Source organism: Rhamphochromis sp. 'chilingali' (assembly GCF_963969265.1).
Source record: "Rhamphochromis sp. 'chilingali' genome assembly, chromosome: 16".
Taxonomy (NCBI): Eukaryota; Metazoa; Chordata; class Actinopteri; order Cichliformes; family Cichlidae; genus Rhamphochromis; species Rhamphochromis sp. 'chilingali'.
Genome location: NC_137943.1, coordinates 19,701,119 through 19,724,036, shown reverse-complemented (window position 1 = coordinate 19,724,036; position 22,918 = coordinate 19,701,119). Strand labels below are relative to the sequence as shown.

The following is a 22,918-nucleotide window of genomic DNA, read 5'->3' as shown; positions in this document are numbered from 1 at the left end:
CACCTTTTGCATTCATGATCCCTTCTCAAACACCACTGTGTGAAAGGCAACCCCAGATCCTCCACCATGTTTTACAGGTTGCCGTAGACACTCACTGATGTACCTCCCTCCCCAGCTCCTTCATGCATATTGACGATGTTGTGAACCAAGACTTTAAAATTTGGATTCATCACTCCATGAGACCTGTTGCGACTAATTTTCATCACAGTTCTTGTGTAATTCAACATACAACCGCCTTCTCTCTCCGTTTACCTTCCTTAATATTGGGTTATTAACAGCTGCCCTTCCACACAGAGCTTTCTGATGAGGCATTTTAAGAAATTACAAGAAAGTTCAGCTCCTTGGAAACAAAAGAAATAAGTGGTGACTCCAGACTTTTGCACAGCATTTTAAATACTTGTTTTCTTCTTGTTTGTAGTAGCAGTAGTTGTTTCTATGCATGCCACTCACGCAGTTATATGCATCTTCTTTGTTGTAATGTAGCATCAGGAGGATTTGTCATTATGTGGTCACTCTCCGCTATTTTGAGATGACCATCCTGCTTGTGATCGTGGCGAGCAGCATTGCACTGGCTGCCGAGGACCCTGTGTGCACTAATTCAGACAGGAACAAGGTGAGCTCAGACAACATCTGTCTTAAAGACTTTGTTTTTTTTATGAAAATGAGATTTACACAATCAAAATGATCATCAAATCACCCTCAGATGTCTTCCAGATGGCCTGAAATGGTCTCATGAAACTGTAGTTCAGTGCAAGTCTTTTAGGTTTGATCTCTAGTTGACATAACACTGTGTCAGCAACAATGTGCTGTGACACATTTGCTATCGCGCACATACAAGGTGGCAAGCAGCCTGATAGCTGCGCAGTTTGTTTTTCACGACTTTTCACTCATCTAAGTAGCATGGAACGTGTCAAGAGTGACCGAATAAGGACATATGAGTAAAATCCACACTGTGCTTGGGTATAAGTCGAGTCAGTCAAGTCAACAAATGCTGACAAGTGCTCAACAACATCAGGTTACAACACGTAATTTAAGGGATTAAATGAAAAGTAGGCACAAATCCCCATCAACGAGTCATTTTAGATTTTGCACAGTAGCTGCTCTCACTCACCAGTGCCTCTATGGTGGTTAACACCTTCACCTGACATACGGAAAAGCACCAGTTTAAGCCTCAAGGGGTCAAAAGCTTGTGTACTGCTAATGCTCATTCGAAGTCTGTAAAAAATGGGAGGATTGCATCAGGATGGGCATCTGGCTTAAAATTTGTTCCATATCAAATATGCGGATCCATCTGCTGGGGGGACCCCTTGGGAAGTGAAGGAGCAGCTGAAAGTACCCGGCTACTTATGCTCACTGGACACTTCATTAGTTACAACTTGCTGCTACTGGGTTGGGTTCAGAACTTCCTTAATTTCCAGTGGCACAGATTCAACAAGGAGCTGGAAACATTCCTCTGAGATTTTGGTCCATATTGACATGATAGCGTCAAACAGTTGCTGTACTGCCATTTCATTGCATTGCAAAGCTGCTCTGTTGGATTGAGAACTGGTGACTGTGGAGGCTGTCTGAGTACAGTGGTGTACTTTTCATGTTCAAGAAACCATTTTGAGACAATTTGAGCTTTGTGAGACCAGAAGATGGGTACATTGTGGTGTGAAAGGATTGGCATGGTCGGCAGCAATGGTAGACTGCAGTGCAGGAAAATTTCACACCTTTACACGATCACCGCCAGCTCAGGATGCAAGGCAGGATGGATCCATGCTTTGATGTCTGTGCCAATTCTGACCCTACCAGTTAAATGTCACAGCAGAAATCAAGACTCATCAGACCAGACAATGCTTTTCCAGCCTGCACTTTTAATACAAGACAGGATGGATCCATGCTTTCAATTCGCTAATGTCAAATTCTGACCAGGCAACATTTTTCTAATCTTTTATTGTTCAATTTTAGTAAGCTTGTACGAATTGTAGGGGCACCCGGCGTGGTCTTCTGACCATCTACTTCATTTGCTGACGAACTGTGCATTCAGAGATGCTCTTGTGCATACCTTGGTTGTAACAAATGTAACAAACTTCCTACCTGCCTGAGCGTGTGGCAGGTCTTTTGTGCGTTTCTACAGGAACTGGAGAGGAGGTGTGGCTTATTTTTAACTAACAACACTGGCAGCACCTGGGCCCTGAGAGCTCAGTTCCTGGGCGGTTCTTCTCCCCGAGACACCTTTTTAGATTTTGGTTACTCCTTCGTTTGTTCTCTTGCATTAAACAACCTTGCACATGCCATCTCTTCACTCATGCACTCATTTACACCACTGACAGTACTGACCACACAGTTTGTGGTTAGTGTAACTTATTTTCTTGTTAAAAATCAAAAATTTTAATTGTGTGCATCTCCCTTGTAGTCATTGCTGTGTGCCCCGATTTGTGACACTGAGCTACTGATCCCTTACTAACAGCTTAAGTTATTCTCCACTGACCTCTGGCATCATTTTTGTTCAGAAAACCAACACTCCCTAGATATTTTCTGTTTCTGACCATTCCCTGTATACCATAGAGATGATTGTGTGGGAAATCCCATTAAATCAGCAGTCTTTGAACCCAACACAGGTGGTAAAAACCCCAATGCAGTCAGTGGAGCCATCAGAGTGTGTGTTGTGTGGATCTTAGTACTCTTCAAGGTCAACAAAAGAACTTAAAGGGGCACTCTGCCAGTTTTGCATATAAAAATAAGTTTACTTACAGCACTGCTTAGTTTGTAAAAACAGCTTTAAGAACAAGGTTATTAAGATTATTTGTGGAGTCAGTTGACAGATGGTACCATCAACGTAAATTTTGGAGAATGTAGGATCCAGCAGAAGGATTTTGACCCCATGAGTCACTCAGCTGAATGGAATTGTTAAACAACATTACTGGAGCGTCTCCTTGAGGAATATCTGGGTTGGTTAGAGCACCAAACAACATGTGTTTTGTGTGTCAAAGTATGCAAAGTGACCCAGAGCCACACAGAGTAATTAGAATTTCTGTCTATAATTTTCTCAGTTGAGTAATTGAGTTGGTTACCTGGAGCTATACTTTGACACCGCTCACAAATGTACTGATTCATTCTAAGAAGATGTGTCCTGAAGCATTAAGGTGGATGAATCATGCCAGCTTGATGCTAGCAAGTTCATTGCCACTGGCAGGATGGGAAAAATGTAAATTTGATTTACTCTTGAGGAGCTTTACGCGTGGTTGTGTGTACCGTCACTGATACTAAATGCACCTCAGAAAAATCTCAAACTCTGGACTGAACTTTTAAAAAGTAATTTTTTTCCCTAATTTTGAAATTATCCAGGTCCTCCGATATTTTGATTACGTCTTCACTGGAGTGTTCACCTTTGAAATGATCATCAAGGTGGGTGGCTGAAACATTTTCTCTTCTTTCATCGCAATTTCAAAGACTTCACCTTTGCCAGTTTGTAACCCATCCGTGTGGATGTGTGTGTTCGTCCCCCAGATGATAGACCAGGGTCTCATTCTACACGATGGCTCTTATTTCCGAGACATGTGGAACATGCTGGACTTCATTGTAGTGGTGGGAGCTCTGATTGCTTTTGCTCTAACGTGAGTCACATTACAGTGCTGCCTGTCGATGACTAATGAGTGATTCACTGCAGCAAACAGTTTCTGAGAATACAGTATTGTATTAAACGACTTTCCCTCAAAGATTCGCACGTTGCAAGTATGGAGGCATGAGAAGACCTGTACAGCGCGGAGCTCAGATTTAACTGTTTTCTCTGTGTAATTTAGGTGGTGTGGTTAAACATGGGTAGTGTGTGTCGCAGCGTTTTGTTTCTTTACTTTTGAGTGCGAACATTACTAACTAAACTTTTTGTGCTTTTTGTTGTAATGTAGAGAATTGTATGTTATTTTCTCTGTTGTTGATATAGCTGTGATCCTTTGAGCTTTGCTCACAGTGTATCTCTTTTTTTTTTTTTTTGCCTCGTTTTTTTTTTCTCTGTTGTTCCTGTGGATATTATGACTGTTGGGGCTCCCAGCAATGTGATGGGGTAAAAATTTCAGTCACACTAAATGTAAATGTGTCCCATAAGCCACTCATATTTTTCATGTTTTCATATCTTCTGATTTGTTGTTTTCTACATTTAAAAAATATATATTTTTGTCTGCCTTTTGTCTGTTTGCTTTTGATTTTGTCACATTTTGACATTTGACTCATACAACGGCAGAGCCTGGCAGGTATCGGGGGGGGGGGGAATGCTGATAATGAGTCATTTTGTCTATCAAGTCATCAGTTTTGCATGAAAATGAACATAAAACAAAAGTGTTCCAGTATATGCACACACAGCTCACGACAAGGCTAATATTAAGATAAAAACATTAATTCTCAGTGTGATCTAACTTTGATAGAATAAATATATTTATTTGAAGCCATGAGTGTCACGATGAGCTGTGTGGCTGGCAGTGGCTGGATCCAAGTGCAGGACTCTGAGACAAAACATTAACTTAAGGCGTCAGCTTTATTTGCTGGCAATACAAAAAGCAAAAACTCAAACTAGGATTGTTTAACTGTACTGGGATGGGATGCCTTGCTTGGCCTGGCCTGGCGATAGAAGACGAGGGTTACACACACAACAAATGTGGAGGATGCAACAGGGCTTAAAAAAAAACAACACAGGGCTTAAATACATACTGAGGTGATTAGGGAATGTGAAACAGGAGGAGAGCACAGCTGGGAGTCATCTGACATGACAAGACAAAACTCAACACATTGACATAGTACACAGACTTTCAAGGTCTAGGAGCTAGGAATACTAGAGACAGAAACCAAAACCAAGAGAATCAAAACAAATCATGGAATCAAGGATAACTAATACAAACAGAAAAACACTGAGTCCACAGACTCAGGACCGTGACAATAATCGTGCACAAACTACTAGTGTAATTGAATGAATCAGCTAAAATATTTGATTTAAGGGTTGAAAAAATACAAATGATCAAATATTTTACAGCTGAAATCTGTCAAGCTCCAAACATACACCCTCAAGTTGAATGTTTCCCCATTCATTTGTGTTTACATTCAGTTTTTACTGTGTTTTTTTGTTGTTGTTTTTGTACTTGTCTGTGTGCATCAGTCTGACCGTACAGCTATGTTTCTCAGTGCTACATTTCCAATGTCAACAGAAACAACAAAGGACGAGACATCAAGACGATAAAGTCCCTCCGAGTTTTAAGAGTCCTGCGACCCCTTAAAACCATCAAGAGACTTCCTAAACTCAAGGTGTGATGCAGACATCTGCAAACAGTCTGCTGTTCTGTTTTCTGGTGTTGTTGCACCAGTCCTTGACAGATTTTATTTGTCTTTCTCCTGCGCAGGCTGTTTTTGACTGTGTGGTCACATCTCTGAAGAACGTTTTCAACATCCTCATTGTGTACCAGCTCTTCATGTTCATCTTTGCTGTCATAGCAGTGCAGCTTTTTAAGGGGAGGTTCTTCTATTGCACTGACAGCTCCATGAATACAGAGAAGGAATGCCAGTGAGTGAACTCCGCTTCACCCTCGTCTGTTCCTACATTAGTGTTTTTAAAAATATATATACTTTATATATCTGAAACTCCTCCTACACATTGTCACTCAAAATGCACTGGTACTGCCACGCAAGATCATTTTTAATGTAAAATATGAATATGAGGAGTTAAGCTCTATAAGAGGTTTAAAGCAGTAAGTTCCTGGAATATGCTTATTCAAGTTAGATTACAAGACTAATACCATCCTTACAGCCATGTGTGGAAGAAAGTTTATACAGGACTCCATGCAGTCCTGTGAAAACACTAAGTATATCATTATTGCTTACGCAGGATTTAAGAGGGTAAGATGCTCAGATCTCAGATTCTACAGTCAAATGTGAGTCCATCTGTCTAACAGCTAAGGCTTGGGTCATGCAAGAGAACTTTTCTGAAGAAATTATTTAAAATTTCATTCTCATTTCTGAGCTGTCTTAACCGGGTTGAAGATGTTATGACTAAGACTGACTCTGTGTGATATCTTACACCATATATATGGCTTTGTTTTTTTGTTTTTGTTTTTTAAATCTGTGCAGTATTGTGGTGCAAAATCAATATAAATCCTTCTATGGGAGAGTATTACGTGGTTTTAAACTCTTTAAACAACTTGAAGGAAACCTACCCAACAAAATCACAACAGGAAGAAAATAAAACATATAAAAAAAATTTAAAAAGGGGAAAAACACGACTTTTGTGACAGCAGCGTCAATCAGAGAAAATGCAAAAAACTTCAAGCCTTGACAAAAAAATCCTCCAAATTGAAAGTAATGAAGCAGAAAATTACAAAAAAGGGCCCAAATGTGCAGCTTTGCTTATTTCTTATATAACCTCAGATAGTCTGTCATTGTCTGCAGATGCCAGTGAATAGCATGAGAGTAACAGTTACTTGTAACAAAGGCTTTAATGCTTCTCTTTTTGTTACAACCGCTGGTCTAATCAGTGAATTAAGTGAAATGATGACCTCTGGGCTATTCTATTCCCCACAGAGGCTACTACATTGACTACAGCAGAGACAAAAAGGAGGTGAAGAGGAGAGAGTGGAAGAGACACGAGTTTCACTATGACAATGTCTGCTGGGCTCTGCTCACTCTGTTCACTGTTTCAACTGGAGAGGGGTGGCCTCAGTATGTCTCCTTGCGTGTTTATAGGCTTTCAGCTCAGTTTTTCTCAGCGCAAAATTGCTTTCTATAACTTATGTGTGCTATAAATGAATCAACCACAGGTAATATGATTTTTTTAAATGTAGGGTCCTCCAGCACTCTACAGATGTTACAGAGGAGAACATGGGGCCGAGTCGGGGGAACCGGATGGAGATGTCAGTTTTCTATGTGGTCTATTTTGTGGTCTTCCCATTCTTCTTCGTCAACATCTTTGTGGCTCTTATCATCATCACTTTCCAAGAGCAGGGTGACAAGATGATTCAGGAGTGCAGTCTGGAGAAGAATGAGGTACGGAGCTGTGACAGCATTTCACACAAATTCAAGTAATTAGGCATCATCTTTTCACACATAATGCTCATTTTCTCTCCATCAGAGGGCTTGCATTGACTTTGCCATCAGCGCCAAGCCGATGACCCGCTACATGCCCCAGAACAGACAGACCTTCCAGTACAGACTGTGGCACTTTGTGGCGTCGCCCTCGTTTGAGTACACTGTGCTCGTCATGATCGCCCTCAACACTGTTGTTCTCATGATGAAGGTAAGTGGTTCATTCAGTAAATCTGGAACAGTATCACAAATCATTTTAGATTGATTTCCCAAAGGCCCAGAGAAACACTGGTTTAATTTCATGCCAGATTTTTTTTAAAAATCAACTTGCAGAGTATTGAAACTCAACTGTAAACTCTAAGTAGCCTCAGTGAGAAGTGACTTTAAACCTGTGCCACCAAATCAGTCCTTACCCAGGAGACATGGACTCCAAAAGACCTCTGGAGGTGTCCTGTGTGTAGATCACATTTTTATTTTCTAAAAGATGCCACAGATGCTCAAGCAGACTGGAATCCACAAGCCAAGTCAGCACTCTTTGTCACTTTATGCAAAAAACATGAGACTGGTCAGATGAGGCCAACTTCTTCGTTTGCTTCATACTCCAGCTTTCACATTCATGCACCCATTGTAGCGCTTTTACAGTGAAGGATCAGCACATGCACTTTCTATCATAGCCCAGCTGGCTAAGGTTTTCAGCATTTTTTGCTGTAGCTGCTCTTCTATGACCTCCGCTGCCTCACAGGTTTACCAGTAGTCCTTCATTTTTACCTCACTAGATACAAAGTGCTGCATAGCGGGAACAGACGAGATCTGGTATTTTGACAGGACGCTGATACTCTTGTCTTGCTGTCACAGTTTTGGCCGTGTTGCTCATATATCACAGCCTTCCTATTTTTCCTCTGTCAAGAACTGACTATTCTGCAGCTCTTGTAACAAAAAATGCTATTTACCTGTTTTTTTTTTTTGTTCTTTTTTTGTGTTGTGGCTGCTTTGTTGTACACAGTGTGTAAGTTTGAAGATTTATACCTAAAAGCAGGGACTGGGGTTTTTTTTTTTGCTACAGCGGAAATTTGATGGCTGACTATGAGAGAAAACCTTGGAAGGTTTGCAGTAGACATAAGAGAAGATTTACTTTGTATGGTATTCAATAAATTTACTTAATTTAATTTTAATTAATTAATAAACAATCGCTTTACAATTACTTTGGTCACTAGCATATTACCACAGAAACCGTAGTTTACATGGAAGATGCTGAGTTGTCTGCAAATACTTGCAAAGTACTCACAGAGCGGTCGTGAAACTGCAGAAAGCACAATGCAAACATTCGATTTCAAAGTAAAAGTTGCACCTTTTGAAATTTATTGGTTGCAGCGGTAAGCCACAACTTTCACTCTGAAGTTTCACTAAAGCTCAGTAGTTGATGAGTGTTTGCAGACAAGTCGACGTCTTCCATACAAACTATAAACTACCAAACACTCCCCAACCAGCTGAGGATTACACATTTTTTCCTGGCAGCCAGAGGTTGCTAGGGGGTTGCCGGCCGGTCTCTGTTTAACAGAAAATGGTTGCCGTAGTCCCCCATGCTTTATTTATCTAGTTATAGCCAAATCAAGATATTTAACAAGTTTCTGAGATTGTCTAACTCTTAAAATGATTAAAATCAATGTCTGAGTTTTCCTGAAGTTCAAAATCCTGTAATTACAAAGTTTTGTCTTATTTTTGTTTTTGCTTTTGTTGTGTTTTTATTTTTAATTGACATTTTGGAATCACTATACAATACCATCAACTTCAGCAATTTGTCACTACATATATTTTTCTGTTTTTTCTATATTTAAACAACTAAAATATCCATACAAAAAGAATGAAAGAAGAAGAAGAAGAAGAAAGAAAAAGAAGCAAAACAGTTTTTGTTGTGTTTTAATTGAACTTCAGTAGAAACCTTCAATTTCCATTGATCTGTCTTATTTTTTTACTGTTAGGTGCCTTTGTTCAGTTTGTTTTGTTGTCTTTTCTCTTCCTTGCACTCTTCAATGAATGGAAAGGTTGAATTACACAATAAAAGAAAAGAAAAACGTTTTTAAAACAATACTGTTCAGTACTTTTCATGCTCACGTTCATGTGTTGTGTATATGTGAGCCGTGTTGTGAAGCTTGCCTTGTCACAAGAGAAGGTTTTGGAGCCACCAAATCATAAACACAGAGATAATGTAACTGTCAATACGTGTGTGTAAACACATTTTCTATTCATATGGATTGTCCGTCCGTTTTAATTCTTTGTATACCGTGCTGAAATTAAACTTAGAGAGGCAGCTGCAAATCCATCATTATGACCTTTAAAATTATGCTCGTCATGCTCACCAAAATGTGACCAATAATTTACTAATTATGGTAATAACTGATTGATTGAATGTCAGTTTGACCTTTGGGCCTGTTTTCTTTGTTCTTGCAGTACCACTCAGCTCCGGCAGCTTACGATACAGTCCTGAAACACCTAAACACGGCCTTCACTGTCCTCTTCTCCATGGAGTGCATACTGAAGATCATGGCGTTTGGTTTTGTGGTGAGTAGAACAAAAGAGTTTAGATCACATTTAGTTGAATTTCTCCATGTGCGATGGAATTAACCGAAGCGTTTCCTTTTTCCTGCAGAACTACTTTCGAGATACTTGGAATATTTTTGATTTTATCACTGTCCTTGGCAGCATCACAGAGATAATTGTGGATTTACAGGTAAGCCCCTGCCAAGACACCATTCGTTTTCACACTGTTGTGACCCTAAAATAAAAAGACAAGAGCATACTTTCTTTCCAAGCTTCCTGGTGTGTTACCCTTCCTCCAGACACAACTTAAGTCATGTTGTGATGAAATTCGCCATCTGTGTTTTACATCCTGTCTCTCCCTTCTGTTGCCACTCTCTGTCTCTCTCTCCTTCTCTCTCTCGGTCACCCTCTCTCCAACCACGTCTGTCCCAGTCGGTGAACACCATCAACATGAGTTTCCTGAAGCTTTTCCGAACTGCCAGGTTGATCAAGCTGTTGAGGCAGGGTTACACCATCCGTATTCTGCTGTGGACCTTCGTACAATCCTTTAAGGTTTTCCCACTACCTTTGTTTTTTATTATTTTAAAGATGTATCTAATATGCTCTAAGATATTATAACAAATTACAAGAAGTTTTGATAAACTGTATTTCCTGTTTCTTCTCCACCAGGCTCTCCCTTATGTCTGTCTTCTTATTGCCATGCTTTTCTTCATATATGCCATAATTGGAATGCAGGTAATATTTTCGATAATTAAACTACATCACAAATATCATAACAAACTCGTAGCTCTCACTTAAGGTCTGCTTGTTACTATTTATTCCTCCAACCCAACAGTTTTTATCGATAAAAAGAAGGATTCTCCTTAATTTAGCATAATTTCTGTACATATTTTTTCCTGGTATATCTGTGCCCTATCAGTGGGGCCACAGCTTGAAAACATCATGGTCATGTACAGTATAGAATAATCAAAAAGCACGCACATCATATTCAGGATATTTATTTAGTACTTACTCGTGTCTGCACTGTTATTTGTATGAGCTAGTTTGATCTTAACGGTTTCTGTACATCCATTAGTTACTTTAAGCCATTTTTTATACTATGCTTAGTTCTGCCTGAGGTTTCTTCCTGTTAAAAGGGAGTTTTTTCTTCCTATTGTTGCCAGTTGCTTGCTCAAATGGTGTAGTTTGATTGTTGGGTTTCCTCTCTGTTATGGTAAGGGCTCTACCTAATAATATAAAGCCTCTTGAGCCAAATATTATTGTGATTTGGTGCTATATAAATACAATTGAATTGAATTCAAGTATTTGCTCACATTTTTGTTTGGACTCTTCATGCTGTTGGGCCACATTGAGAAAAATAAAAAGATGTATTTATGTGCCAAAATTGGTAATTTATGCCAATCTTTAGCAGTAGTTAGTACCTTAGGATATACATGAAGTGTTGTAAAACTAAAGGATAGGATGCTTTAGTAAAGTGTGTTGCATAAAGTCTAGAAACTGGTCATTATAGTCTCTTGCTAGATGGTTGTCAGGCAGTGTAAGTTTGATTGTTGGTGCTATATAAATACAATTAAGGGCATAGTAATATACATGTGGATCAAAATTAGATGCTATTGTCATGACATGTAAATGACAAGATACTTTCATAAGGTGATATAGGTGCGCAAATGCTTAAAAAATAGGTAATTGGAGATCATTTATCCCAATTTCAGGAGTGGGACCACACCTCAAACACGCTCCTTCCGATTCTCTGTCTATATATGTCTATATCCCCAAACCACAGCCTCAATTCATGCTCACGCCGTCTGCCATTATCTACTTCAAATGCTGTCAAGTCTGTAACAGGATATGGTCCCAACTAGGGAATTTTTGCCTGTTGCTACAGTAGGTGGTTGTTAGGGCTCATGATGACATCATACTTTCTCATATAGATAAAAACAATCAGGAGTCTAAGATGTACTTGTTTGCCAAGTTTGGTTTCTCGTCTCCAGATGGTCTAAGAGGGGTTCGTGGACAAACAAACAAACAAACAAACAAACAAACAAACAAACAAACAAACAAACAAACAAACAAACAAACAAACGCACAGACAGAGATTTTGTGTATTATAGTGTGATTTACTGATTTAGTCCTGTTGTTAAAGTTTGTTTCTTGGTCCCACCTCTTAGGATTGTTTTAGTGTGTTATGTGGATATTTTTAATGTTTGAACTCTAGAAGATTAGCAGCTGCTATGGGAGAAGCTAGCAGCTGTCCGGGAAAAACTATGAATTAACTGAAGCCAGCTGTTTTCTGCAGGTGTTTGGAAACATCAAGCTGAATGACGAGAGTCACATCAACCAGCACAACAATTTTAAGACATTTTTCAGCGCACTCATGCTCCTGTTCAGGTGAGCTCAAAACTACATTTAGGCGGTGCCGCTGTTCTGAGTAAAGCTCCTTTGTTGGTGTTTGGTGTTAATCGTCTATGAATGTGTTATCGGTCAGATGTCAGCTGGATATTTGTTTGTGTTAACACCACCAGGAGTGCTACAGGGGAGTCCTGGCAGGAGATCATGCTGTCCTGTCTGTCAGGGCAGGAGTGTGAACCAGACCCCTCCATCGCCCCCCTCACTATGTCTCCGGACCACGAGGGCGGCTGTGGGACCGACTTTGCTTACTGCTACTTTGTGTCCTTCATCTTCTTCAGCTCATTCTTGGTCAGGACCAACAAAAATTTGCCTTTTTAGGTGTGTTGCAGTCTGCTGTGCCTTTCCTCTTAGGTTCTTGCCCTTGTGTTTTTTAAGATGCTGAACCTGTTTGTGGCTGTGATTATGGATAACTTTGAATACCTGACACGAGATTCCTCAATCCTGGGTCCCCATCACCTGGATGAGTTTGTCCGAATCTGGGGGGAATATGATCGACTGGCGTGGTGAGGCTCGCTCTTTTATCAGTTTGTGATTTGAAGCAGACCTGATCAACATTTAGGTACTGTATTTATCCAGCAGAGGGCAGCCAAAGAGCATAAATGTGAATGCTTTGATCTTTGAGCATAAGGAACACAAGCTGCTTTTCATCAAGTCCACAGTGGCATTTAGTTCAATCATTCTAAATACTTTCAGAAGAAAAGTCTGCTCTGTTTGCATCTTCTGTCTGCACATCCCCTCACTTCTCGTTTTTGCTTTCCCTCTGAAGCGGCCGCATCCACTACACGGCCATGTATGAGATGTTAACACACATGTCACCACCCCTCGGCCTGGGTAAAAAATGTCCTGCTAAGATCGCCTATAAGGTATGAAAACATTTTATTTAACACAGAAAGGCCAGATAAAATGAAAAGTGAGAGTTTGGTTATATAAAATAAATATAACACACAACAGAAAGGGCATGGCAGCTAGTAACTTTGTTCAGTTTTTCAATTTAAAAAATGTAGAGAAAGCAAATGATTGGTCTTTGTGAAGTTAAAGAAGTCAGTGGTTATGTGCATATGTGTGGCTGCTGTGTGTTTTTATGTGATTTAAAAGGTCGCTGGAGGTATTGGTTTACGGTCTAACATAGAAACTTTCCCTCCTTTGTCTTTGTCTCTGGCAGAGGTTAGTGTTGATGAACATGCCCGTGGATGAGGATATGACCGTCCACTTCACCTCAACTCTGATGTCACTCATCCGCACAGCTCTGGATATCAAAATAGCTCGGGGTTAGGGTTGTGATTGCTTTAGTTATCATTTATCGGCTTTTCTTTTGTTTTGCTGAGCAGTTAATGTCTTCAGATTTCACATTTTGTTCCGTCAACAGTGCATCATTAAAAAAATGGTTAAAGGTGAGTGTTTGTCTCAGGTGGTGAGGACCGTATCGCTCTGGATACTGAGCTGCAAAAGGAGATCAGTATTATTTGGCCTTATCTGCCCCAGAAGACATTGGACCTACTGGTACCTATCAACAAAGGTCTGGCTCTAACTAAGAAGGTGATTCTCACTGTAATGCTGAGAGATGAGCAGTGACAACTAATGGAGTGCTCCTGCTCTCACAGATACTGACATGACGGTCGGGAAGATCTACGCTTCAATGATGATAATGGATTACTTCAAACAGAACAAGGCCAAGAAGCTCAGGCAGCAGCTGGAGGCTCAGGTCTGCTCAGCACGTCACTATGAACTCTGTGACACCTTCTTTTTTGTAACTTTAGTTTTTTATAAATTTACTTTTTTTTGCACCCAGTTTGTTCAGGAGGTAGAGTAAGCCATCTCACCTGACCTTTAAAGGGGACCTATTATACATCCAGTTCCTGATTGCTTTAAGTTTAGGTTTCTTTTGTTATTTACCATTCCTTAAAAAAATTCTTGACCATATTAATGATATCTCCTATCACCGATGTCCTACAGAGCCAAAAATGAAGTGTTCAGAGCAGCTCTGTGTCCGAGCTTTTCCCTCATAGCGAGTACTTGCTCTTTGGCCATGTTAAAGACAGGATGTTTCTAATTTCAGACATACTGTGCAAATACAAGACCTTAGTTCTACATATATGTTTAATATGCACAATAAAAGACACATCCTGGTCTAAAATTAGTCCAAGAGTCCTCACAGTGTTAATGGAGGCCAAGTTAATGACATCTAGAGTAAGCATCTGATTAGACACCATATTTCTAAGATTTTTAGCACCATAAAATAACTTCAGTCTTAGGTGATTAAGAGATTAAAGAGCGATTTAAGAGCGAGGGAAGCATGTATTTTGTAAACAGAAATGGTCCCAGCATAGAAACCTGTGGAACTCCATAATTAACCTGAGAGTGTGAGGAAGACTCACAATTTACATGAACAAATTGGAGTCTATTAGATATGATTCAGACCACTGCAGCACAGTACCTTTAATACCTATAGCATGCTCTAATCTCTATAATAAAATATTATGACCAACAGTATTAAACAGGATAACAGGATAAGCCACTGTCAGAGAACATAAGAAGATCATTTGTAACCTTCACTTAAGTGACGTCTGTACTGTGATAAAGTCTGAAAGCTGACTGAAACTCTTCAAATAAAACATTGCTCTGCAGATGATCATTTAGCTGTTTTACAATTGATCTTTGAAGAGTTTTTCAGATAAAAGAAAGGTTGGAGGTTGGCCTATAATTAGCTAAATTAACACAAAGTTGTCACAAAGACGTCTACAGTCTTTTCTGTATTTGTCTCATTTCAGAAGAGTAGCTTGATGTTCAAGCGTCTGGATGCTTCTGCTCTCCCCGAGGACATTCTGTCTAACCAGCCACTGCCAATGATGCCGCACAGTGCTGGTTCAGCCCTGTGAGTCTGCAAATGCTTGCAACAGTCTGTACTTATGTGTGATTCTGAATGCCTTTGCTTACTGTTTTTCTCCATCTTGACACAGGACCAGGGGAGGCTTTGTGGCTTTGAGCCCCATTTCACCTCAGGAGCTGTTTTTGGAGCCCATGAGCTCTGACGTTGATACCAGTCAACAGAATCTGGTAAGACAAAGGACCAATATAATTGTAAAACATAAAACATTATCCCCATGGCAGGCTTTTTGGCAATGCTCTGACCTTTTAATTTATGTAGTTTTTGACTCAGAGTAATTTGCACTTGAAAGCAGAGCTTTTCTGCTGCTTTGATCTTATGAATAAATGTTACCGTAGCATCAGTGTGCTGCTTAGCTTTAATATGCCAGAGCAAATAAACAAAAGCAAATACTTTATTGCATATATTTTATTTTTTACTTTTGACTCCAGAGGTGTCATCGAAAAATTCAGCGACTCCAGCCATCAAAAATCAAAAAATCATACCTGATTTAAATGTGATCTCCCTCTTAACATCATGTCTTTGTGCACCTCTGGATCACTTCCAGGACAACTGCTTTTTAAAAATCTCTCCCTCAAACTCCTTTTTCAAACTCCAAACTTGCTTAGCAAGGAAACATCATCTTCTGTGTCAAATTGGCTGTCTTTTATTCGAGGATCAACAGAGCATAAGAGCTGGGAAACCAGCTGCGAACCAGCAACCAAACAGCAGCTCTCAGTGGAAGAAATCACAATTCCACCAGAACCATGTTTGTTGAACATTCATGGAGGTTTGCACCATGAATTCATCCCCCAGTGAATGAATTCACTGTCTCAGACTGGCAGCGCTGCTCACTGGCATCACCTTGAAGGTGGGATCAGCAAAATTTCAATAAAGGTGTGTTTTTGTTTTGTTTATTTTAATTTTTATGAGCAGTTTCGCAGAGTGGCTCTGATGGCACGGCATGCTGTTCTCCAACACGAGATAACTTGAAAATGCAGCTTTTCTTTTGTGCACTTCCTATTTTGTAACCTCTTCAGGATCCTGACCATCAGTTTGGGAATCACTGTCCTCACAGCAAAGAGTTTTACATAAAAATGTAATAAAGCAAAGTGTTTGTTTAGGTGTAACGCCACAAAAATTGTATAACCATGTGATGACTGATGCCGTTTTCTCAGTGCCTTGCAGGGCACCGCATCGCTGCTCTCTGTGCGCCTGTGTTTTATTCCTGTGGAAGTTGGAGTCAGAGCAAAGGGAGATTGTCAAACTGTAGATGTCTGCTGTGTCTCTACTGTCTGGTTTTAATGGTCTCTACTGCTTGTCAGTTGAATGATATAAAGTTGATCTGGAATACTTAATTTGCAGAGGAATGCGTTTGGCCCTCAGACAGGCGTTGTCTGGCTCTGTTTGTATAGCCATTAACACCTAAACATGCATGACTGAATGCACTTCCAAGCTGAAAAAGTCCATTTTTCGATGTGAGCTGATATCTTTGTTGTCTGTTTTTCTTTTTCTTCACTCCTTGCTCCTCTTTTACGACCGCACTCTGTTTCTGCTCCTCCTTGAAGTCAGTTTTCCTGTTGCAAGTTCTCCGTCTGTTTTTGGCTGGAATGGCTTTTGACTGGATGGCGATGGAGATGGCGCTGATAGATAGTACTTTTGTCAGTGATGAAATGGCTTGTCTGCCCCTCCTCTCACCTAAACAAGATGTCCATACACAGCGGGAGTCCTGGCAGGGATGAGCCTGATTGGTGCTCTGTATTTCCTTGCGCTTCCTCTCTTGTTTCTGTACACACCTAGGTGGGCGAGTGCAGTAGGGGGATTGAAGCCCCACTGGAGCTTCCACTAGGGAGGGGCCTGTGTGTGCGGGCCTCTTCCATGCCTCGTCTGGCTGTAGAGTCGCAGGTACACACATCTCCCATGACACAGCTTCTGGGCTGGATCTCGAGGACGTCAGGGGCTGCATGGGCTCTTATGCCAAAGTCTGTCGTTCCTTAAGTGCACGTGATGCTGAGAAGTTCAGATCAGTAGAGTTTTGTTTCGACATTTGTTACTTTGGGAGGCTGAATAAGGTCCAATGAGTTGCTAGAACGGGCTGTGATCTTCGAATGCTGTTGCCTCATCTTGTTATGACCATTACTTTCAACCACAGAGTAAAGGAAAGACTAAACCTCTCAAATCTTTTAGGCTGCACTGCACTTTTGCACTGGCTAAAGCATGAAATATCATTTTTATTGTTTGGATCAAATAATCTGGTGGTAACAGAAGTATGCTTACTTATTTCCTTGTGTTTGTGCCCTGTTTTTCTATGTTTGTTGTGTGTGTTTTTAACTTCAAGCAGGCAGAGGTTTCTAGTGGCTCCATGAAGCGATCAGTCTCCACTGTTGCAGATCAGTGTGTGAATGGACTTTGGCAAGAGGAGAAAAGCCCCGAGCGAGTCTATCGACCTCGTCACAAGAGCTATAAGGCTGCTGGTTAGTCCTGCTCGCCTGCTGTTAGGCAACTGTGTTCATAGATAATGAAGAGCTGAATTGAATGTAGTCCTATGACATTTATATCTTTATTTTCCTCTTCTTCTTTTTCTTTTTTGCTCCCTTGTATTTTTGCATTTCCTGTTGCACTCTTTCCTGAATGTCCCTTTAGTTTCTCGCTCTGAGCGTGGCGACAGGGAGCGCGGTCGCTCCAAGGAACGCTGCCACCTCCTGTCTCCAGACACGTCTCGTTGTAATTCAGAGGAAAGAAGCTTGCAGCCCTCACGATCCTCGAGCGTAGAACGAGCAGATCCCCAAGATAAACAGGTAGGTATACCTATTTAACTAATCATTAACACAAATATCCAATCAGCCCATCACATGGCAGCCACACAATCCATTTAGGCATGTAGACATGGTCAAGATAATCTGCAGAGGTTTAAACCGAGCATCAGAATGAGGACTTTGAAGGTAGTATGGCTGTTGGTGCCAGATAACCCGGCCAGAGTATTTCAGTAACTGCTGGTCTACTATAATTTTCCATTTACAGACCTGAGAAAGATAAAATATCCAGTGAGTGGCAGTTCACTGAAAGAAAATGCCTTGTTGATGTTAGATGTCAGACGAGAATATCTAGACTGCTTTGAGCTGATAGAAAAGCCACAATAACCCAAATAACCACTTCTTACAACCAACATATGCAGAAAAGCATCTCTGAACCTTGAAGCAGAAGACAGCAGCAGAAGACTGCACCAGGCACCCCTCCTATGAACTAACAACAGGAAACTGAGGCTACAATTCTCACAGGCTCACCAAAATTGAAGAAGATTGGAAAAATGATGCCTGGTTTATTGAGTCTCAGTTTCTGCTGTAACATTTGGATGGTTGGGTAAGAATCAACATGAATGCACAGATCAGTTGGGCCCATTAGTACCATCTGAGCATCATTTAAAAATCACATCTTACCTGAGTATTTCTGATGACCATGTCCATCCCTTTATGGTCAGAGTCTATTCATTCATATACAATTTAACTTAACAATTCAGAGTCCCGTGCAGTGGGGTTCACCATCATGTACAGTGGATACCCAAATACTGATAAGAAGAGAAGAACACATCAGAAAAATCACCTGCTGTTCTGAAAACAGCAGAAGACCATTTCCACCACTCATGTAAATCAAGAGAGCAGGCCACACATTCAAAATGGGCAGAAAAAACGTAAAACATAATAAGTTGTCTTTAAAATGTTGTTATTGGCGATTGTTGATTAATTTATTCTTTACTTTCGCTTTCAGGGCAACAGCTCAGACAGTCCGATGCCATCCACATCTGAGTCCAGCACTCCCAGTGGCCGACGACCTCTATCGCAAACTCCAACCCGCTCTCGCCCTCACATCTCCTACTCCCCCCTCGTGTGTCGCACACAAGCCTCCATTGGTGAAGATGAGGATGAACCGGGCAGCCCTGAGACCATGAGGCGGAGCAAGCCCACACGGAAGAGCCAAGAGGGAGTCCCAGGGGAGAGGCAAAGCGAGGCCACCCGGCGCACATCCCCACCTCGACGCTACCCTTCTGAGCCCTTCCTGGCTTTGCAAGAGGACGACCACAGCCCAGACCCCTCTGGTCCCATGGAAACGTTGACCTTCGAGGCGGCCGTGGCCTGCAGCCTGGGACGCTCAAACACCATCAGCACGGCCCGTCCACGCTCGCGGACTGGCTGGCAAGTCCCCAACGGACACTTTCGAAAGCGTCTGGCACAGACAACCTCAGTCGCTAGTTGTGACCCTCTAAGCGACACAGAGGAGGACGACAGGTGCTAGGGACAGGAGGCGCAACATGAACGGAGGAAACAGAATGCCAGAGAGATGTCACAGGACGCTGTACGACCGCATCCAGAGCGAAGGTTAATGCGACTCTTTCTGCATCAGTGCTTCAAGGCCGCGAGCCCGCTGGATGTTTGGTAAAAAAAAAAATCCAAAATGATGAAGAACAATACTTCCTGAAACTGTAGTTGCCAATTCACACAGAACACTGACAATAAATAAGGTCTATTTCCTGACTTGTACTTGATGATAGAGAGTAATAATATGTCACAAAAAAACAAATGGATGGGTCAAATTATGTCATTTGTGTCAATAGGTATTTTCATTTTCTGGAGATGTTGCTCAATGATTCAGTGTTGCTCTAAACAGTATTTATCTGTGGGGTGTGTGAATATGTAACTACATTTTCTTATAAATCTATTGTTTTGTAAATACATTGTGATCATTACACCATCCCCATATATAAATTAGACCAGATCGACACAGCAAGCCATCATGAGGAGGCGATCTGATACTTACCAGACAATGTGGATACTAATAAGTAACACTCAATGATGCTGGATTTTTTTTACAGTATGAATGAATGTGAGGAGGGAAAACTGCCTGATTTTCCCCCATCGTTTTTTTCTTTTTGCTATTGAACATAATAAGTTGTGAGAAATGAATACAGTTATAGAATAACATAGAATATGATGCTTATTTGTTATTTCACCATGCAGTGTTGTAAAGCCATGCCACCACCGAACCTCAGATATTTGCAGACTTTTAATTATCCTTTGGAGATGGTATTAAACTTTTATTTTTACCAGTCCAAAAAAAATCCTTTAAATGAGAATTTTTCCCAACCATAATTAAACAGGATGTTTAATTGTTTGCCATGAATACAAAATATTTTCATCTAGTTTCAGTTTTGTTCTGTTTTTTTTTTTAAAACTGTGAATATTATACGAACCATATATGAACACTGCAGACACACCACGATGCATTTTGCTTCAAATCTCCACATTGCTCTATTACTTACAAATAATGTACAGAGAAATTATGCTGTTTGTATTATGTAGAGAGAGAGAGACAACAAATGAAAACAGTGTCAGCTGATGAGCTTTAAACGTAAAGGAATCCTTGGAAAATACTCATTTTAAGGTTTGTGTATTTGTTTTATTTGCCTGATGAAGGCCAATTCTGTGAAACTCACTTAACCAAAAACTTGGAGTTCCTGGAATGCAAATACTTTGTGGGTTTTTATGTGTAAAATAGTTGTATATACAAATAAAGGTGTTCACAAGTTGCCATTGTTACTGTTTATCTTTTTATTTCTCATTTAGGAGGCCAAGTGAGACATCAGAAAGCTTTGTGACATCTTGAGCACTGCAATTAAAAACCAGTCCGAGTGCAACTGGAAACTGTCAGTCTGTACATTTAATTCAAGTACATATTTTGCAAGGAAAACGGCAAACAAGCACAGAAGTTTATTGAAACGTGCTAACATACATGGAAATACAGATATGATTCATCAAGTATATCCACTATCCCGCACATGCCTAGCCTTGTTTCTCTAACTTTGTGTCCAAACCGCTCAACCCGAGCTGTCCCTCTGACGTACTCATTTCTAATTTTGTCCATCCTGCTCACTCTCAGTGAAAATCTGAGCATTTTCAGCTCAGCCTGCTGTCTTCTTCTAAACCTACACAATAGCAGTTCTCACTACCATCTTGTAAAACTTGGCTTTTACTCTTGCTGCTGTTCATCTGTTAGAAATCACCCTTGACACTTGTCTCCACTTGCTCCACACTGCCTCCACTCTCTTCTCCACCTCTTGCGCACTGTCCATTGCTTTGGATGGCTGACCCCAGGTATTTAAACTCTTCCACCTACACTACCTCTACTCCTTGAGAGCTTGAAAAGAAGGCAATTGGACTTTTGTAAGTTTTTGAAGCCATTTCGCCTCTCATCCAAGAGGCTTCAGATGGTTGAGAGTTCCAGGCTGTAAACCCCCAGTGTGGGGTGCCACATTGGAGATGGTCCCAAGAGTCACTAACAAACTATTTATCTTTTGAATTGCCACCTAAGCTAAGGAGTGAAAAAAGGAGTCACTGGGGCCAACAGATAAAACCCCTGTAAGACACTGGCCCACCTCAACAGGATGAGACTCAGGTGTACACCTGCTTTTAAAGGAGAAAGGACACTCTTTAGAGGGTGTCACTGTTCACATTTTTGGACAGAGAGAAGTAAAGGAGGCCAACTATGCCCAGTGTGAATGACCATCCTTGCCATAGATGGTGGCTGATCAACTGCCAGCCACCTACAATGTAGTCCTAAGATCCCTTCCAGCGCCCATTGACACTTTGCCTCAGATGACCTCAATAGCTCACGTGATGGCTGGGTGGTGCAATTTTTCACAGAGGCTTTATCAGCTGGCCCTGGCATTTATAAAATGGCCCGTGACTAAGGGTGTAAATACCCTGTAATTGAGTGGAATTTCAATGTATATTATTTGAAATTACAAAAGAAAATCATATTAATATACAAATGCTTGAAGGTAGGAACACTAGAGTAAGGTAGTAACGAGTCAGGCTTTTACAGGAAACAAATAATTAAACTGTAAGTGCAGTAGTGCATATGTAAATTTAAGAACTGCATAATTTCCTGGTAAATTAGCAGAAAAACAAACACTATTTCCCCATTTTGGACCATAAGTACTTAACTCAAAGGTATGCTGTACTTTTGTGTATTACAGGCAAACTTGCCCAACTTCTGAGTATTTTACAGGAAAGGAGAGACATATTATCCTGTAAGAAAGAGTAAGTAAAAAATGTAAACTGAATTATAGAAAATCCATCATTCACATTGAACATAATGAATATTAAATGATGATGTAAAAAAAAAAGATGCAAAAATATAACATTAATCCATTTCATATTAAAGCCCACTCCCTGAGAAGTACAGCGTACCTAGAATGTAAGACTGAGAAATATTGTTTCTCTACAAGATTAACAAACTATTTAAAATTAGTTATGCTGTACTTAAGTTATTACTTACATAATTGTGTCTCCTTTCCTGTAAAATACCTTGAAGTTGGGGAAATTTAAACCACTCCATAATATGGTCTGAATCCCAAAAAGTACAACATATTTATAATGAAAGATGGAGAAATATTGTCTTTCTGCTAAATTGCCAGGAAATTACACAGTACTTAAAATGATTTATGCACAATTTAAATTATAATTATTTCTGCGTATCCTGTAACACCAACCCAACTTGTTAACCCCTTATTATAGTGTATCTACCATTAAATATTTGTAGGTAAATATAATTGCAAAAAGGGTAATTTCAAATCAAATACACTGGAATTCCATTTGATTACAAGGGAATAACATTCTTAGCCGCAGGCCGTATTATAAAGTGTTACCCGAGTTTATTGCCTTGGACTCCCACCAATATCCTTGGCCAATATCCAAAGACAAACTTTGAAAGACCTTTGAAAAGCCCGATGATCTATTTTTCAAGACTACTTTAAAAATTAGAAGGAGGTCTGGGATTCTTGGAAGCAAAATATAAAGAAATAACAGGTAACTCAAGACTTTTGCACAGTACTGTTTGAGCTAGCAAAAGCTAGCCTCACCCCCAAAATTGATTTTCTCTTTGGTGCATTGATTATTTTTCTCTCTGAGTCACTATGAAATGTAATAATGGGGTCTCCTGTGTATATATTATAAAGTCAGTGTTTGCAAATAGAGAGTCTGGTGAAAGAGAGGCTGTAAAGAGGTCACA

General features: G+C 40.3%; 1 protein-coding gene across 1 annotated transcript in view; it reads left to right on the top strand.

Moving 5' to 3' along the window:
- cacna1eb (calcium channel, voltage-dependent, R type, alpha 1E subunit b) overlaps window positions 1–20,416 on the top strand; it is a 54,219-nt gene extending 33,803 nt beyond the window's left edge. Inside the window, exons 20-44 of the mRNA XM_080861848.1 lie at window positions 484–613; window positions 3,331–3,390; window positions 3,493–3,599; window positions 5,178–5,274; window positions 5,370–5,530; window positions 6,544–6,681; window positions 6,804–7,005; window positions 7,091–7,255; window positions 9,493–9,603; window positions 9,692–9,772; window positions 10,015–10,134; window positions 10,252–10,317; window positions 11,879–11,970; window positions 12,105–12,279; window positions 12,367–12,494; window positions 12,758–12,854; window positions 13,154–13,259; window positions 13,400–13,507; window positions 13,593–13,693; window positions 14,760–14,863; window positions 14,949–15,045; window positions 16,655–16,759; window positions 17,193–17,328; window positions 17,498–17,652; window positions 18,620–20,416. Coding sequence (XP_080717974.1) covers window positions 484–613; window positions 3,331–3,390; window positions 3,493–3,599; window positions 5,178–5,274; window positions 5,370–5,530; window positions 6,544–6,681; window positions 6,804–7,005; window positions 7,091–7,255; window positions 9,493–9,603; window positions 9,692–9,772; window positions 10,015–10,134; window positions 10,252–10,317; window positions 11,879–11,970; window positions 12,105–12,279; window positions 12,367–12,494; window positions 12,758–12,854; window positions 13,154–13,259; window positions 13,400–13,507; window positions 13,593–13,693; window positions 14,760–14,863; window positions 14,949–15,045; window positions 16,655–16,759; window positions 17,193–17,328; window positions 17,498–17,652; window positions 18,620–19,144 — 3,367 coding nt within the window. The 3' untranslated portion in view covers window positions 19,145–20,416. The remainder of the gene's footprint in view (window positions 1–483; window positions 614–3,330; window positions 3,391–3,492; window positions 3,600–5,177; window positions 5,275–5,369; window positions 5,531–6,543; window positions 6,682–6,803; window positions 7,006–7,090; window positions 7,256–9,492; window positions 9,604–9,691; window positions 9,773–10,014; window positions 10,135–10,251; window positions 10,318–11,878; window positions 11,971–12,104; window positions 12,280–12,366; window positions 12,495–12,757; window positions 12,855–13,153; window positions 13,260–13,399; window positions 13,508–13,592; window positions 13,694–14,759; window positions 14,864–14,948; window positions 15,046–16,654; window positions 16,760–17,192; window positions 17,329–17,497; window positions 17,653–18,619) is intronic.
- The last annotated feature ends 2,502 nt before the right edge of the window (window positions 20,417–22,918 follow it).